Raw genomic sequence first — 18,384 nt, 5'->3', positions numbered from 1 at the left:
TATAGATATATATATATATATATAGATATAGATAGTTAGAATAATGAATGACTGAAATTCTGAAACAATAGCCTTTTGTTCTAATGACAGTTTTCATTGCTGACACTATCAGGACTATTTTAAAGTCTTTTAGCTTGTCGTCATGTTATTCCTAAACATTTAGCCAGTGCCATTGATGATAAACAAAAACAAAACAGATAGACGTCAGCCACTGATGTTGGGAAATGTCCTCTTACTTGTCCTCTTAAAATGCCAATATGCAGCCTTGAGATAGGGGCTAAACTTTGTGGGATGAATAGTTTTGAATGTAAGTAAGGCCTCAGTTGCACAGGCCTAGAGACTGTTTTGAGATCCCCTAGCAACTTCTTTGTTGCTAGGGAAAGATGTGTATTTCCCAACTAGTTGGGCGTTGGTTCCTGGAGGTTGCAATGACCAGATAAAATGGATGGGAAAGAGGGCCCCACACCAGAAACCTCCAGGAGCAGTGGTTGCCTGTAGTTTGCCTGGAAAGTGGTTAAGTAGGGGTTAAGGTTATTTAGTCATCCGTGTTTTTATATTGTCATATGGACCAGAGATTGCTACCAGACTGGTTAACAATGATTGCTGTTTAAGGAAACGCAATTACTATTCATCATATGAGATGTGTTAAGATATCATCTGTCAGTAATGGTGCTGAGTGGATTTTAAGAGAGTGAGTGTTTGTTATGCTGCATTTACTGACAGCCTGATATTGAACTATGTAACACGATGCGTTGTAGACAGTTGACAAGACCATCAATATATTCGTCTATTAGATAACAAGATATCAAAGTAAATGTATCAAAGTAAAGCTTGTGTGTGGTTATTTATTATTTAGCAGGTCTTTTGGGCTGATTAGGGTAAGAAAACAAATTTATTTCCCTTGACTAAATTCACATTGACAGCTGTCCTTACAGCTCAGTTTACCTCTCCCCACCGCCAGACACTAGCTGGAGAAGGTAAGGCACCTCCTTTTGTCCATTTGCCAAAATAAGAACTAGGACACACAGCCAGATACAGCGCTCTTCCAAAGATTAAATGACATGACTCTGTGTAGCCTGGTTGATGCACAACTTCTAAAGTAAACCAGAAGGTCTAGAACAGATTTCTGATAGATTTGATGCTGCAGAGCTTGAATTCTGCCATTATTCATGAGCTGGCATTGGTTTTGCTTGAATTTCATCTGTCTCTCACGTACAGGACAAATTCAGACTCTGCCTTACACCAGAGCGCCATGAATCCAAAGCCCCAGGAGGTCTTTGCCGGGGGATCACAGGAGCTGCAGCCTAAACGAGGTAGAGGAAGATCCCGTTACAAAGACACAGAGCTGCTTTTATTTATTAATGTAGAATGTACTAATGCAGACAGGAAACCTCAAAAGACATAAAGGGGCTGGTGTCACACAGTAGTAGTTCTTGGTGAAATATTTATAAAGTAAATGGATCTCTAGCAAAGTTTCTGCATTCTGGTTCAGCCCTCGGCTGGATGTGGAGGAGTAGCATCTCTGAATGAGGCTGATTCAGGAGGATCTAGAGAGGAAAATCAATAATTAACTGATTATGCATTGATTATGTCTTTTTATGTGTGAAGCTCTGATAAAGCGAAGCCAAGATTAGCTGGCATCCTTTCAGTCTGTCTGATGGTCACCTTCTATTTTTACACTCTAGAATCTGGTGCGCAGCACTATATTCTGCATGACTGGCTCCGATATTGATGACTCATTTTTTTTGGTTTGTTATGTATTTTTGTCATGGCAAGCAACTGTGTCTTGCTGTTTCACTAATTAGTACTGCTGCTAACAGTGCCTGGAACGGAGAACTCGGAGACAAGTGCAGACAACGATGTGCAGAAACAGTTGTGGGATGACGAGAAGGTACCAATGGGACAGGGAAGGGCTGCAGAGTGTACACCAGTGACGCAAGACTTGTGTCTCATGATTGCATTTTCTTCTCAGGATGATTCATCAAAGCCCAACACGTGTGATGTCCCAGGAATCAAGTGAGTGGTTTACGTTGTTTGTTTTATTATTCTTCAAAGAGCAATGCCACTCGAGTATTGTGCATGAAGCAATATGTGGACATTAGTTGTCTGCCATATTGGACGTGATACAGCTAGGTTGCTAGGGAGAAATGTGCGTTCCCCAATTGGTTGGCGGTCGTTCCTGGAAGTTGTTGGCTCTCACTGGGTGAAAGAGTTGCAAATGATTTGTGCTCCTAGTGATTTCTTTGGAGTTTGAATTTCTGTGACCTAAGAATTGACAAGAAAACTTTGGCACATGTTTTTTTCCTTTAGTTGGAAGAATAACCATCAACCAGATATAATCCTTTAAATCTCAATCTTAATAAGTAGCCATGTTTTATTACTGGTGTGTTTTGTAGCACTCTGGACTAAGTAAACAACAGTTCAGTATTAATCTGCTACTCTCTTTTCTTTTTTTTTTCTACAACTGCTTTTTTCGTTTTCATTTGGATGGTTGACTGAAGTTTTTTGTGCATTCCCCATGTGTCAGGTAACTGAGGAAATCCTCCAGCATCTGTGAGGAAAATCATAGATGTTGCTAGTATCGCCTTTCAGGATTATTTTGCTGGTGCGCTTCCTCCCCCCCAGTAAATCAGATCAGGTATGGCTGGGGGAAAGTCCTGTAGTGATAGGCAATCAGGTGCTATTTTTCTACGAGCACTATAAAGTACAAACATAAAATGCTTCATAATGACATTTAAAGCAAAACTCCTTTTTCGTGTTAACGTTGGATATTAGAAAAATGGCACTGAAAGAATTGGAAATAAATGGGAGAATTTTGCAAGACCAAACATGGATGGACCACAAAAAGAAATGGGGGCAAAGTCAGCAATTTCTAACCATTTTATTATCTGATTTCTCTGGTGAGAAAGCCCATGTACTTTCCCATGTCCCAGTTCAAAGTTCATTTAGATGATCTGTCAAAATAACAGCAAAAGCAGGTCGGAGTGCAAAGATGCTGAATAAATAAAAAGGCTGGTTAACAGACAGAATTTCACAAAATAGAGCAAAACTTAAGTGATTATTGTCATTTATTGGTTAGGAAGTTAACATATTCTCCCATAAATCAGGTTAGGTACAGTTATTTTCACAATAGATGGCCATCACAATAAATCTTAATATGTGTGATTGAATCAATTTCCTCTGATTGGTAAACATTTTATTTGTTGACCTTTGCCACAAAGAAAGTCACAATCTTGTGAAAGCATAGAGTAAAATGGATCATTTACATGTGTTCAAAAGACAGTTTAGATCCCCTTTTATTTATCATCCCTCCCCTTATTGAAACTTCCCCACTTTGATAGGATATGAAAAATACACAGACAAATGCATGGTTAAAAAAGCTAGTTGTAACAACATAGTTACAACTGTAACTATGTTATGGAAGCACAGCAGCTACGACGGCCATTGTGACAGAAGTCAGGCTGATTTTGTTAATGACTGCGGTGCTGTTTGTTGTGCTTTGGATTTTGGTAGCTGAACTTTGCGTTGGGGTGGTTGCATTTTGTGCATTCACTTCTGGTATCTGTGAAATGGCTGACATTGAAATTGATGGATTAACTTCAGACTCATTGCTACAAATTCTTCGACTGCTTATAATATAATTTGTTGTTATTTGCTAACACTTACCGACAAGCAGAAACAGAATGAAACAGATCTTGAGAATCATTGTGGAAAAGTCCTTGAACCTTCAAAAATAAAATGATTGATTATTGTTTAATTTTAAATTCACATTTGTGTTTCCCAAGAATTTGGAAATAGCATTAAATATAATCTATAATGACATTGTTTAAATAAATAAAGTATAATATAACAATAGCTCAATAAAGTAAATCAAGTATGAAAAGTGAAATAAATACAATAAAAACTCACTTGATAAAAATCTAATCCAAATACATTCAGTTATTGTCTTATTAGTGTAATTTTCTAAATGACAGAAGTGTCTTTTTTCTATATGTTTCTAATTCATAATGCAATAACATCATCTTTAATTTAGAACAGCATAAACGTTTGTTTTTTTAAATTACTGCAATCATTATACAGCTCTTTCTATAATAATGTAACTTTTAAATAAAAAAAAATCACTTCCATAGTTTTGCTTTAAAGCAAAACACAATTTTTTATTTTTTTTTCAGGACAAACCACATTGGCTTGACAGAAAAGATGGTCATGAACTAATTTGTCATATTTTATTTTCCATATTGTAACAAAGTAAAGTCTTCAGTAAATCTTTCCCTGACTCTAACGTTCAGTCAGATATTCTAGATTTGAAAACTTACAGTTTAATCGTTCTGAGTTGTCTTCAGTCGTGCCGATGCTCACCAACTCCAGCTGTTTGTTGTTTAATCTCTGACGGTCTGCAGCTTTTATACCTGCACAATGTCGATACGATGACATCAGATGCTGAACAGAGACACAGCTTGTAAAACTGGTTGACCATCTTTTCTTGCCAGTATCAACAACATGATGTAATGTATATGTGATTTTTATATCTATCTATATAACTATATATCTATATCTATGTCTATAGATATCTATATTTATATAGGTAGCTACCAATCTAAATCTATCTTTTTGTTTGTTTTTCAGCACAGCATTTAAGCAAACTGTTAATAGGTGGATGGTTTATTTAAGCAACTGGGGGGGTTTATGTGATTAAATGTACTGGTGAAGCTTGGATGTGTTTTTGTTTTTTGTTTCTTTTTTGGGGGGGGGGGTTGCAGGCATATGTTGATGTATCTTTAGATATGCAAATGTATACATAAGAGACAGGAATGAAAAAATAGCATAATATAACATATGGCATAAAATAGAAGAGCCAACTGGCGGTCCATCTGCATCTAAAGGACAAAGGTCACTCCTTTGAGGATGCCAATGTACACATGGTTTGATGGTTTGAAAGACGAGTAAAAGAAGCCATTTATGTCCACTGTGAATGAGCATCTTTGAATAGAGGTGGTGGCTTACGACACCAACTATCTGCCATCTATAAACCAGTTTTGAGATCCTTCCCAGATGCCTTAATGCCCACTCGCATCCTGGGCCTTCTGACCTCCGGAAATCACATGATAGGGTGGAGTTTCACAATGAGGTCACCCAAAACCTTGGCTGATAGTGACCGACACCTGTTTTCACACCTTGGCTCGTGTGATTAGGTAGAGCAAAAACAATCAACATTGAGTTTTTTGTATGAACACGTTTATTCTTAAACACAGCCTGAGCTCTAATACGGAAGCTTTCTTATCATTTCTTTAAGTGGTCTTCAGGAATAGTCCTTGAAGCTTCTTCAAGGACTTTCTAAGAAGCTCTTCTTTGAGTGTTAAAAGTGGTTCCCAGAAAGTTGATTCTGTTCATCTGGACGTAGTGTTCTCAGTGGGAGAAAGATTTCGTCAGTCATCCAAGTGACTTCTTCAGTCTCCGCTGCCTGCAGGTTTCCTCAACCTTATAAACATTACCTTTGCACAATGACTGAAACTAGCCCATTGCAGCTGTGATGTCAGTTTCACGGTCATTAAAATGTTTCTCCCACTGAAAACGCTACGTCCAGATGAACAGAATCTTCTGAAACTTCTTGGGATTTACTTACCTGGATGATTGAGCATGCATCAAGATATTTTAAAATCACAAATTATGTTTTGACAGCTGTACATAAAAAGAAACACGAAATGTGCTGTCAGTTCTCAGAGACGTCACAAAAGAATTTGCATCTTTTTTGCTTCTAAATTCAAATAATATCCACGTTTAAAGGTTAAATGCACGCTTATTTGGTTAGTCAAAAATGAAGCAAACTATTATGAAACCCTGTCACTCCTGCTGTGCACTTCTGTGTAACTCGTGTTAAGCCTCCATATTACAAGTTTACAATTATGTGCTAGAAAAAAACTGGAAAAATTGCTAAAAGCAACTTTTCGGTGGGACACAATACCCATTAGGTAATTAATCTAGAAGAAACGTTATTACAAGATCATTATGTTGTGATGTAACAGGAGTGGCTTACACATACTCGTTCCCAGGAGACACAAATCCCTTGGTGGTTGCACCAGAAACAATATCTGGCATCAAAATCTGCCAGATGAGCTTCCTTTGTGACCAAAGAATCAGCCAAAAGAGCCTTTTTTAGATTTCCTATTATTAGTAATAGATTATCGTTCCTGCTTCTCTCTAAATGAAGTCTGCTTGTGTTTGCTGCATTTGGTTCAAACTGACCAAAGCAAAGCATGAAACAGGTCTTGCAATGATTTCTCCTTGCTAGAAACTAAAAACATTTTCTAAGAAAGTGAACTTACGAGACACAGAATACACACTGAGAAAGGATTGTCAGCTGATGGAAAATTCTAGCACGGCTGGGAATTATTTATCTGTGGGCATCACTGAGTGAAAGCACAACAGGCTTCAGTTTAGCCAAGCTTGTTTGTAGAGCGCTTTATGCTAAGGACAACTAAAAATACAAAAATGAATAATAATAATAATAATAATATTAACAAGAACAATACATAAAAATATATATTTAAAAACAGAAAAATTGCATAAGAAGCACAATCTGAGTAATATAATTCAAATTATACAGAAAAATGAAAATCGACTGTCATACTGTGGCACCCACCCACTGTAGGTGGGTTATAAGAAGTATTTAAAATAGCATTTAAAGCAAACATGCTACCCACTGTCACCTAGCTGTTGTTGCCTTTTATTAAAAATGCTGATATGCTTGGTCACAGTCTTGTTTCGCACAAGCTGTTCTTATGTCTGATAGAAAATGTCCTCTTTTCAGCATATTCCCCTCGCCAGACCAGGAGTTGAACCCATCCGTGCTCCCAGCCGCACATAACACCGGCGGTTCGCTGCCCGATCTGACTAACATTCAGTTCCCCCCACCGCTTTCTACCCCGCTGGACCCCGAGGACACCGTGGCCTTCCCCTCCCTCAGCGCAGCCAACAGCACAGGCAGCCTCACCACCAACCTCACCCACCTGGGTATAAGCGCCGCCAGCCACGGTAATAATCAACATTTTGTGTTCATTAAAGGGGTAAAACGGGTAAAATTAACAAAGCAGAGGGATTGTACCGACCAGTGTTGTAGCACAGAAATGTAGCTTTAAGTGGAATGTGTTTGTTTACAAAGGAGAACCACTAAACACTAATGCAGCTGAAAGAAAACATGAAAACATGCCGGTAGTTTTCATACAAATGACAACAAAACAGCAGGATTTCATTTGATGCTCCACAAGTGTTGAGTCTAGCTCTGCAGGCGGCACGCAGTGTGGCCAACAGGATCTGGTTCAGCATCAGTTTGTAACTGTCTCTTATGTTGTAACACCTAATGTGTAAAATACCAAATGTAGGGGCTTGTGCTTTATCACATTTATGCACTTTTACAGACTTTTACTTTGACTTAGACTCACTCTTCTGCACTCAGTATCAGTCCCTACCGTGCAGGCATTTAAAGTTGGTGGTTTTTGCTGTTTTACTTTTTCTGATGTTTCTTATTTACACCAGTTGGTGCATTAAAGCTAAGTTGGAGACAAAAAACAGGTACGTGTACATCCATAGTTTCTTTTCTTCATGTTTTTTTTGACTTCCCAGGGATCCCCACTTCCTCTCAGCCCACCATGACCGTGACTGCACAGCGCCGGCAGCCACCGGTGGTGCCGCTTACCCTAACCTCTGACCTCCATCTCCAACAATCTCCTCAGCAGCTCTCACCCACCCTTTCCTCACCAGTTAGCATTACACAGGTAAGGATTAATTAAAATTAGTTACATCCAAGGTATTTGGACCAAAAATGGATGAAGTCAGAAATTTAAAAATAGTTATTGCACTTGCATCCCGATGTATTGAATTTGAAACAAATAAGTGTCATCACTTACTGCAAAAAGAGGTCACATTATATTGACCCTTAAGGATTTTTCACATTAGTCTATGGTGCCGTTTCAAGTCTTTTTCCATTAATGATTAATTATATTTTGTAGGTTTTGTGCACAGAATAAATTACAGAATAAAATACTGCATTTTAGGATATGCTACATTATGGTCAAACTCTCATTGGTTCAGTATTTGTTTATGTCCAGATAGTCATCAGTAGAAAGGAAGAGTGTGGCTTTACAAAGTCAGGCATGAGAGAGCAACAGAGTCGGTATTGTAGGGAGGCCGTGGTGGATGAGCGTGACACATTTACATATTTATCAGCTTAGTTGATCTTTCTTTTTTTTTTCCAGTATTCATTTGCAGTCTGGTTAAGTTAAAGAAACACTACATGGCTATGTTGATTTTAGCAAACTTTTACTTTGAAGGAGACTTTTCACAGTTCCAGTTGAGTCTTTGCAGTCAAGTCGGCAAATTGCAGGCATGTGCCGAAGACCAAAGCAATCGCAAGGAGGTTGTTGGTGCAGCACTGCACCAACAACAAATTATCTTTGCAAATTATCTTTGCAGATAATTTCACCTGGTACTTTCAACTGGTTCGAGAATACATACGTTTCCTTATCAGCTAGAGGTTGCCTGGGGGGTCGCTAGGCCCTAAGTGACTGAAATCATCTGCAGTAATGTGTTCGTATGTGTAAATAGTACTGTTGGATGCTGAGACCAGGCTCTTAATGATATCTGTGTCTTTGTCCTTATGCTTTTAGTACACATCCATAAATTGTAGTGCTTTTGAAACGTCAAGCTGTATACTAATGAGTATTCAACACATACTAGGTGGTTAAAGATAAGATAAAACATTTAAACACCACACCCCTACCCTCCAGTTCATGCAGCAGAAATCACTGCTACTTGGACTAATTTATCCCCATCGTTCTGCAGGTCATGCCAACAGAGTCATTGACCCTGGAACAGCAGCTTTCTCAGTACCCTCTGTTCAACCAGCTGACAGCTCAGGCTCAGGCTCAGCTGATCAGTGACCTCCAGAAGCAGCAGGCCCTGCCACAAGGCATCCAGCTCATTACCTTGCCAACTCTGGCCTCCGCTGGTACAGCGTCTGCCACTGCCAGCAGTCCCTCACCAGACAGCCAGACCACTGGCAGCATGAGCATCAGCTCGGTAAGATGCAGTTTAACAAGAACGTGGAAGCTTAGATAAAAATCTGATGACATGATTGAGATAATTTTGCTTATTTTTAAGCTGCTGTTCATTTTACCACTTTGATGATGCTACCCTAAATACATCGCAGTAAATATCTGCACATCCTTTCTATGCTAATTTATTTCTAATTATATAGATTAACTTAGCTAAGAAGCATAAACACATATTTCTCTTTGCTACACGATGTCACTGTAAAGTTGTTTGATGTTAACATCTTTGTAAATGATGGTTTATGAAAAAAGAAATATGCATTTGGCCGTTCTTTAAAACACAAGTGTTTGAGGTATAATCAGAAGGTTTAGGCTTTACCCTAACTGAACATTGCCCAGTCTCTTCAAGAACATCCTGGATCACTTTAAGCCCAGCTGGTATTTTATTTAGTTGGTTTACCTGGAACTCTTTTTCTGCCTCCCATTCATTTGTAAATGGTTGGACTAGATGGACTGCACTAGACTAGGTGTTTTGTTTTTCACTGTTGAGTGCTCAAAGCACAGACTTTGAGCTTTGTGCCTGAACAGTGCATCAAACTTGTGTTTCTTTAACTTGATTTTTTAAGGAGTCAAATTTAACAGGAGGAAGTGATCCCAAATATCCCAGACTTCACTATAGTCTATTCTAGCTTATGCCACATTTGCACATGCAAATGTACATTTTCATGCGTGCTCCCACACATATTCCACAGTGGCGACTTTTGAATTTTTCCTTGGAAAATGTGGCTTTAGGTGTAAACAGCTGAAAACATATATTTTGTGGAAACCTACCTAGTACCTAGTTCTCTTCAACACCGATAATCATCCACAAACAAAACATCCACACATTTGAGCTTGAAATAGAAGTTGATGAAAAGGTCAGAACAACATTTCCAGAGACCGATGTAAAAATTGCAGCATTGCTGAAAGTGATCCAGAGATGCACTCAGATATGATTTTAAATTCTTAATAGATCAAAGTTTAATCAGCTAAGGTCTTTGATTTCCATGGACTAGCTTCCTGAGCTTTTTAGTCCTACCTCATATGTTTTGAGCAGACCCTAAGTTGATGCCTTCTCACATGTCATTGTTTTTAGACTTGTGTATGACAGGCGTGAAGCTTAGTGCTAGCTAACCCTCTTCCCTCCAACAGTACCGCAATCAGACTGGCTCACCAGCCACTCAGTCTCCAACCTCCCCAGTCTCCAATCAAGGCTTCTCCCCTGGAGGCTCACCTCAAGTAAGGGCCCACCCACCGAGCTATCTGCTGTTTGGGGAAGGGCTTTGCTTCTGGGGGAAAGCTAATTGTAGAAAGTTAGGCTGCTTTTCATTCACTGTCTCCACACTTAATCACTCATGCTGTCAACAGCTGCATAGCTCATTTCTTCATCAGCACTGCCATCGTTCACAGCGTGCATGGCAACATATTGATAGCCTATTTATGGAGGCTCTGACACTTTGTAGCCTTAAAATATTCATCTTGTATCCTCAACCATTACAGTTTCTCACATGTAATTCACCCAAACTATATTCTCTGTGTCAGATATATTCTGAGGAAAGTCTTGGTTTGTTTGTTTTTTCATGGGTGGGGGACATGCCAGGCTGGAGCATGTAGGTGGCAAGATACGTACGTGCAGGAAAAAATATCTGCTTTGTTGTCACTTAGTCAGGTCATCATCATGCAAACTTTATGCTAGGGAGATAACCTTGTTGGCCTAGCCCAGGGGTAGGCAACTCCAGGCCTCGAGTGCCGGTTTTAGATGTATCCTTGATCCAACACAGCTGATCCAAATTGCTAAACGACCTCCTCAACATGTCTTGAAGTTCTCCAGAGGCCTGGTAATGAACTAATCATTTGATTCAGGTGTGTTAACCCAGGGTGAGATCTAAAACCTGCAGGACACCGGCACTCGAGGCCTGGAGTTGCCTACCCCTGGCCTAGCCGTTCCATCCCAGTGATTTGGACATTTACACTGTAACACAGTGTAAATGTAGTTTTTTTTAAAAAGGCAGTTTAATTACAGTTAGTTTCCAGAACATGCATCCTTGTTTCATCTCTATTGTTTTTTCTTATTATTTGAAACCGTGGAAGGGGATCTTATGTTGTTTGCCTCTGTTTTGGACTTTATATAAAGACAAAGACTAGATGTAAAGCTCACAGGGGCTAACAGAGGCTAACATCAGGTAACAGAGGCTAACAGTAGCTAAATGAGGCAAAAACGGCATTGCTACTAACAGTTCAGCATATTCTCAACAGCTCACTTACTATGTGGAGACAGTAATTCATGGATGCCACTTGTAGTATCAATAGCATTTTATTCACTACCCCTGCTAACTACATATCTGTATTCAGTTCGGCTTTATTTATATATAGTGCCAAATTACACCAACAAACGCCTCAAGGCACTTTCTGCTGTAAGGTAAATCCTAGGTAGGTATGTATACTCAATGAGCCCAGACAACTTTCCAAATATACCAGAATATAATAAATATTATTTTAAAAAAATAAATAACTTTACCTTTTTTGCACTGGAGTCCCTACAGTGGTGGTGAGTTGAGTGTTGCCACGGTAATATGATGACAACAACCCATCTGAATTAGTTTTTGTCTTGATCTGGGCTGTCGTGGTCCTATCTACGAGGATGGGACAAACTGAAGCACCCTGGTTGTTTGTCATTTATAATAAAACTGTAAAGTGTGCTTTCAATTTTAATAATAAACTAATCATTAAAGAGTGGCGCTATTGCATCTTCTGTTAGGCTCCTCTTTTTGTGTTTAACCATGACAGTCGTGGTCACGAGGTCCATTTGCTTTGCTCGCTGCTCACTCTGACAGCTGTGACTTTGTGTGCTGCTTGTGTTTTTTGTTACTCCATCGCTGAAAGTGTCTGCTTGTGAACTCAGATATTTTCTCTCTCTGTAAAGATTTGTGTTATTATTGTAGCCACTGCAATGGTGTATTTCTCATATATATTTTTGGGGGTTGTTTGTGTTCCTCCAGCACATCCCCGTGGTGGGCAGCATATTCGGCGACTCCTTTTATGATCAACAGCTGGCATCGAGGCAGACCAACGCTCTCTCTCATCAGGTGACACGTAACGTTAAGTAAAAGGTTTTCTTTAGATTCTCTCTGACTTCAATGTGTGTAACGCGTACAATTGTGCTTTTTAGCTCGAGCAGTTCAACATGATCGAAAACCCCATCAGCTCCACCAGCCTTTACAACCAGTGCTCCACCCTCAACTACACGCAGGCAGCCATGATGGGGCTCACTGGGAGCAGCCTACCCGACTCTCAGCAGCTCGGCTACAGCAGCCACGGCAACATCCCCAACATCATCCTAACAGGTAGCCACAGCATGTGTGTGTTTGCCCTTTGATACATTAAAGGTTCTTTGCATAAATGCCAAGCATCCGTCAAAACATTGGTGATGAGCAATAAACGAGGCCCCCTGTTCTGGTGTGTTGCACATGACTGAGATTTCAGTCAATATACGCTCTATCTGGGCTGAGGTAAAGAAGTCTAAAGGCAACTGAGCCGAAACTAACAGCAGAATTCTCTAGAGACCATACGAGGGAACAACTTCTTTTAGACACTTCCACATTTTACTAAATTGCCAAAGTTTCTTGTTTTATACACTTCTATCATCCAGTCTAATAAACAACACCAAATAAGAGTCGATAGCAGAATAAACCGTACGTCTGTGCAGAGTTGGTGTACTATCATCAAAGTAAACCTTCCAGTGACTTGAACGTTTGTCTTTGGGTTTTAAAGGTACTTTGCAATCCACTTGTGCAGTAGTTCTAAAATAGGATCTCTGTGGTAGGGAAACATGTAGAAATACTTGTCCCAATTTAGCTTGAATCAGTAAAAACTCTAACCCGATTCTTGCCAGGCGTGCACGTTGTTCTCAGCACTTGTATTTCTCAGTCACAGGTGAGTCTCCGCCAAGCCTGTCCAAAGAGCTGACCAACTCTCTTGCGGGAGTTGGCGACGTCAGCTTCGACGCAGATTCTCAATTCCCTCTGGACGAGCTGAAGATCGACCCGCTCACCCTGGACGGACTGCACATGCTCAACGACCCCGACATGGTGCTTGCCGACCCCGCCACCGAGGACACGTTTAGAATGGACAGGCTGTGACGTGAAGAAAAAGAAAACTCGTTAATGGAGAGAACCAAAGGGCAGGATGATCCCTCTTCCTCGTTGCATGGCCGTCCAGCTGTCCGACTTTGCCCTTTGAAACAATGCGGCACCAAAAGACAACAGGGGGGAAAAAAGACATCCAGCGGCTCGCCGGGGGGAATGCCTCGCTGTCGTTTTGAATGAGATTGGTCGCTCAGCGCTTTTGCTAGCCTACTGTGTTTACAGTGTACCATTACATGCCACATATATTCCAAAAACGCACATTTGGCGGTTTTCTTTTCTTTTCATATCCACTTTATTATTTATTTTGTTGATATTTGCTTGTAGCAGGAAGCTGCTAGGACATTGGGCGAAACTGCACCCGATATAAGCGGCCGTGTTTTTAAGAAAAAAGAGAGCGAGAAAAAAGAAACCGAAAAAAACATGGTCGCTTTGCTAATACCGTGCAATGAAATAGAACGGTTTTCCCATCATGCTATAACGGCTTTCTATTTCACACTCAAAGCTTTATTTTTGACAACCAAATGTTATTTTCATTGTGTACTTGTGTGTTTTTATGCTTCATCTATTTATATGTTCTATTTATTTATTTGGTTAAAGATTTTATATTCCATTTCATAATTTCAATTTGATGCCAAAATGTTTTCTGTAGGCATCGTGTAATATTGCACTGATGTAATTTGTGTCTATTTATTGATTACTAACATATTTATAAATGTGTTTATTAAGCTATTTTTGGTTTATCGAGGAGTGCAAAACCTCCCCATAGTTGCCCTTCGGTGTTCAGTGTGCCATTTTCTGATGTAAGATGTGGCGACCGTTAACCATGCTGCAGCCCAACAGTCCAATCCAGATACGACAGTTTTTTTTAGCACCGCTCCAAAAAATGCTGCGTGCTCCGGAAATGCGTTGGCTTAAAGCCACACACGTGATCTTTAACTGAGAAAAATCATCAGGAAGAAAAACAGAAGCATCTAAATTTATTTTCTCCTGATGAAAAGCCAGAATACATACATATATACACGTTCAGGCCGACCCTCTTCTCAGTGAAGGAAGGTGTCTGTTTTTAAACCAGAGATCACTGAAATCTTTTAAAGTCGTCACTGTGAAATCACCTGATTTTGCCTTACGGGAGTATTCTACTGTTCTACTTAAGTGTCTAACGTGACAGCGTATTTTCGTAACTTACTGTAACGTTTTCTCGTATTTGAGAGAAACTTTTGGTCAGTGATGTTTGTGGTTATGTTGTGTAAGGTTTGACAAATCAATGTACTGTATTTTGTAGCGGTACACTTTATAGCCAAATTGTTGGATGTTTTCTAAAGCGGGGCAAAAACGAGAAAAAAAAAAAGTCAAAGGCGTGTTTGAAGTGTTCGAGATGGAGCGCAATTGTGGGGAGGCTTTTTGCTCCTTTACAGGGAAGCTCTAACAAAAACACAGCTGACTCGACGCGTGGGTATTTCTTACTGAACTACTTGGTTTTCATAAGCTCCACGCTTCTAGTTTATGAGAGGATGGGATAAAGTAGACAAAGTAGAATATGGCTATATAAATCTATTTATATGCTAAGTATTGTGTGCAATCTGATTTTTTTGGCAACCAAATGAACACCACACAAATCGGCGGTGTAGCAGAGTCACATCGTTTGAATACGCAGACAGACTTTAAGGGGTCAGTCAGCCCGCCTAAATCTTTTGTCAGAGTTTCCCTGAGAGTCACGTGCAGTCTGTGGGATCATGTTTGTTATATTGTAACGTTTGTGGACAGATGTGCTAATATTTTTACTCACAGCGCTGATGGGAAGAGTTCCCAAATCCCCCTTGCTGAAAAAAAGAGGAAAAAGGAATCACGTTTGGTTTACCTCTACAGCTGGACGGTTCGTCTCAGTTGAAGTGTTTTCTTGTCTGCTGTAAACCTCCATCAACGGTTTTTGTTTGCCTTCAACGGGCCTGTGATTCCTATGCAAAATGAGACAAATAAGATGCTTGAAGGAAAAAATCCACCTCTGGTGTTTTATTAGCTAACAGAGTTTGCACGTTAAGCTGGATTTATTCTTCTTTTTGCAGGCGAGCAAGCAGTGTGACTCTTGTATTACAGATGGTAGACTTTGGAGATGTCAATTTTATTTTAAAGAGAAACATTATTGCAGATTAAAATGGAACCTAAAATGTCAAACATGGTAAATGTTGTGCAGGCCGTATAATATTTTAAGACTTTAAGGGCTTTGTAGTTTATGACAGAATTAAAAATCACCTCACTTAAAAACTGGAATTGGGCGGCATCTCTTTTAAAGACTAAACATCGTGGCTCTACGCTAGAAAACTGACACTATTGGGAGTGTGCGCGTGTAGGATGTTGTAGTGTGTCGTGGTGGTGCTAATGACAATCAACAAGTGGAATACAAATTCATTTCGATACCAGAGAAGCATAAATCCAGCTTACTTTTGAAGTTTTGGCCTCAAAAACTGTAAATTGTGATTTATTTAATTACCTGAATCTCCCTCTTCGTCCTGTGCGACTGTTGAACATGGTGCAACATTGCTGCTCTAGAAAGACACCCTTTGCCCCTGACCCTAAATGAACCCGTGTCAAACTTTTGCATTACCCACAGGACGAAGAAAAATGCGACACACACTAATTCTGCTTCGTGTAAAGCAGCTAACGTTGGATTTTTCCTTCAAGCCTCCGAAACAAACGTGTAAAAAACACACTCTACGGATTACATTTCCAAAGGTTTGTGTACCTAAAAGATATTAAGCGTCACGTGCACTGTCGTGCTGCCAATAACGCCAGTGATTTGAGCTTTCCTGCCATCTCCTTTCTTTCGTCCTGCTGAAGTCATTGATTCACTGACCTTGTACATATGCTATAGCTGAAACAAAATGCATGACTTACCTGACAGTCAAAACCTCTAAATGAAGGCCTTCTATAGCTCTGCAGGTTTGATTTATGTAACGTAACACTACCACAAAGTCTAAAGGGATGCATGTAAGGGTTTCTCCTGTTCAGTGACTCTGTTACCTCCATCTCTGTACAATGCTACTTGATGAATGATAAAAGAATGTATTTTAAGTGGCAGTGTCCTAGTTTTAACCCTTTGCCAAATGAACCCGACGATGTTTGGTGCGTTTGGTCTGTCAGAGAAGGCGACCAGGCTTCCATTTCTCTCTGCACTCTTTCATTTGCCCCTTTTCTCCTTTTAAGGAATCAGACTGTTGCTTGTTCCACGCTTTCTCCTACTACTGTAGCATCTCTCTGCGTACGAGTGTAAAGCGGTCCCTTCTTGTATAGAAAGACCTTGCGGTCGTTCCGGCCCTCTCCTTGGCTTTGTTGATGCGGGATCCGTCCCGTGGAAGTTGCAGATTGGCACGTGCGCTGATCGTTTGCATATGTGAACTTGACTCTTCTGACGCTTCTGTGTTACGCAGTCAGCCGCATGACATGATAGACACGTCGAGCAGATTATTATAACATGTTATGTGCAGGACTTTGATCTCGCTATGCTGAAGTGGAGTGCTTTTCAAGACACCGGATATGATAGTTTTTGTTGTTGTTGCCTATCATGTCACGTTCTGGACTGGGTAAAAAGCAACTGTGTGTGTTGGGGTTTTTTTTTTTTTTTCTTGGTTTCTTTCTTTGTTTTGTTTTTTTGTGTATGTGTGTGTGCAACGTTTAGTCCACTGGTTGCTTCGCACTTTATTTGTGATTTCCTGGCTTTTGAGCAGAGACTGTTCTGCCTGACGTGAATGCTGACTGTTTCACACCAGATGTATACTCCGGAAATATTTTCATGTCAAAGAAAAGATGAATTCTCTATTTTCCTTTGTAAACTATATTTTGGCTTGTCTTGTTTTTTAATCTGTGAAGATCTTAGGGGATGCAAAACTAGAAAGGGCTTACTCCAGTGCAGCTTGTGTGCTTGTGTTGGAAAGGATAGGCATTCCGAATGTGTTTCTTTGTTGGTCACACCACACACACGCACACACACACACACACTGATTCAAACACTAATTAGCTACATATGTCACAGTCACACTAGACTAAACAGTGGTTTGAAAGTGGTATGCAAGCACTCAGAGTGCGTTGCCATCTTCACAGGAACTTACTGCTGTTAAGATGGCTTCAGGCTGGTATGACTTTGCGATTGAATAGGGTCAAAGGGACTATTACATGCAGTCTGTTGGTGATAATGAGACTTGGCTACATATAAAACTTCACATTGGGCATTTAGAGTCCAGTGAGAACCTCAGCGATATGAACAGAATACAAACAGTTTGCAACCAGCTGAGTCGAGCCCACTGTGGCAACTCACAGATGAGTTGTGCTCATCGCCGCAGACCGACTAAGATTGATTGCACCGTGGTGGCAGTTTTGGCTGCATTTGAAAATTAGAGACCAATTGCCCCCCACAAGGCGATCTGTGCAGAGGTGGTGCGCGGTCAGCCTCGGGTGCAACTAATTATGGTTGGTCTCCGACAGAAAATAAATAAGTCAATGCATTCATGGGGCAACCACCAATTTTCCTTTTCTAGGCGCAAGGAGGTTCCATCCTGTTTTTACTCTACTGTGACTGAGCCATTAAATACATATGCTGCCAATAACAGTTCTGCAACACAGTCTGACTTTACTCTAGTAGCTAAAACTCGAAACTACTGGTTTGTCATATTTTTTCCTGTCTAAAATATCCACCCACAAGCCTAACAGTTAAAACAAGAACATGTACTAGAGAGGAGCTCGTGCTGAACTCACACTACTTAGAAACTGCTGATGAGGTGTGTTAACGCCTTCTTTGTGGTTTTATCTAAAAGTAATTATAACTCTGGTAATAGACTTGACTTCATGCAAGGCAGCTAACACTTTAGTTTAAAATTAGTAAAAGAGACTAAAAATGTCAGGTTTGTTGATCAGATTTGAAGTAATTTCACAAAATAGGCCGATCCCGAGACGACATGGTGAAATGCAGAGAGCTGGGGGTCCATTTATTTCAAATATAAGATGCACAGGTCATCTGAAAATGTCTTTTTATGTCTGATACACTGTTTAGTTTTGAGACTTTTGCTTATTTTAGTCTGAGACGTCACTTACTTGAGGTACTTCTCGGCACAGCCCGTTCCCTTTTTTTGCCATAAAAAGGCACAAACTACATTTTTGTCACA

At 40.1% G+C, this 18,384-nt stretch overlaps 1 protein-coding gene and 1 long non-coding RNA gene across 5 annotated transcripts in view; one reads left to right on the top strand and one right to left on the bottom strand.

The window, feature by feature from the left end:
• Nucleotides 1-13,782, top strand: part of crtc1b (CREB regulated transcription coactivator 1b) — a 17,237-nt gene extending 3,455 nt beyond the window's left edge. For 2 of the 4 annotated variants that reach the window (XM_005730262.2, XM_005730260.2), the window contains 11 exons: nt 916-977; nt 1,219-1,313; nt 1,806-1,891; nt 1,973-2,016; nt 6,809-7,032; nt 7,621-7,772; nt 8,839-9,075; nt 10,239-10,325; nt 12,086-12,172; nt 12,256-12,430; nt 13,014-13,782. In XM_005730262.2, the coding sequence (XP_005730319.1) occupies nt 916-977; nt 1,219-1,313; nt 1,806-1,891; nt 1,973-2,016; nt 6,809-7,032; nt 7,621-7,772; nt 8,839-9,075; nt 10,239-10,325; nt 12,086-12,172; nt 12,256-12,430; nt 13,014-13,225 (1,461 nt within the window). In that variant the 3' untranslated portion in view covers nt 13,226-13,782. The remainder of the gene's footprint in view (nt 1-915; nt 978-1,218; nt 1,314-1,805; nt 1,892-1,972; nt 2,017-6,808; nt 7,033-7,620; nt 7,773-8,838; nt 9,076-10,238; nt 10,326-12,085; nt 12,173-12,255; nt 12,431-13,013) is intronic. The other 2 variants (XM_005730261.2, XM_013910141.1) reach the window with 2 other exon arrangements.
• LOC102207951 (uncharacterized) lies at nt 3,525-4,363 on the bottom strand. The gene is made up of 3 exons (XR_311666.1): nt 4,317-4,363; nt 3,667-3,725; nt 3,525-3,573 (listed from the first exon to the last, which is right to left on the bottom strand). It is a non-coding gene; the product is annotated as an uncharacterized LOC102207951 (long non-coding RNA).
• Nucleotides 13,783-18,384: the final 4,602 nt, after the last annotated feature.

Source organism: Pundamilia nyererei, unplaced genomic scaffold (assembly GCF_000239375.1).
Source record: "Pundamilia nyererei isolate P.nyererei 1_Seehausen unplaced genomic scaffold, PunNye1.0 scaffold00036, whole genome shotgun sequence".
Taxonomy (NCBI): domain Eukaryota; kingdom Metazoa; phylum Chordata; class Actinopteri; order Cichliformes; family Cichlidae; genus Pundamilia; species Pundamilia nyererei.
The sequence above is the reverse complement of the archived record's forward strand: the minus strand, read 5'-3'. Positions and strand labels throughout refer to the sequence as shown.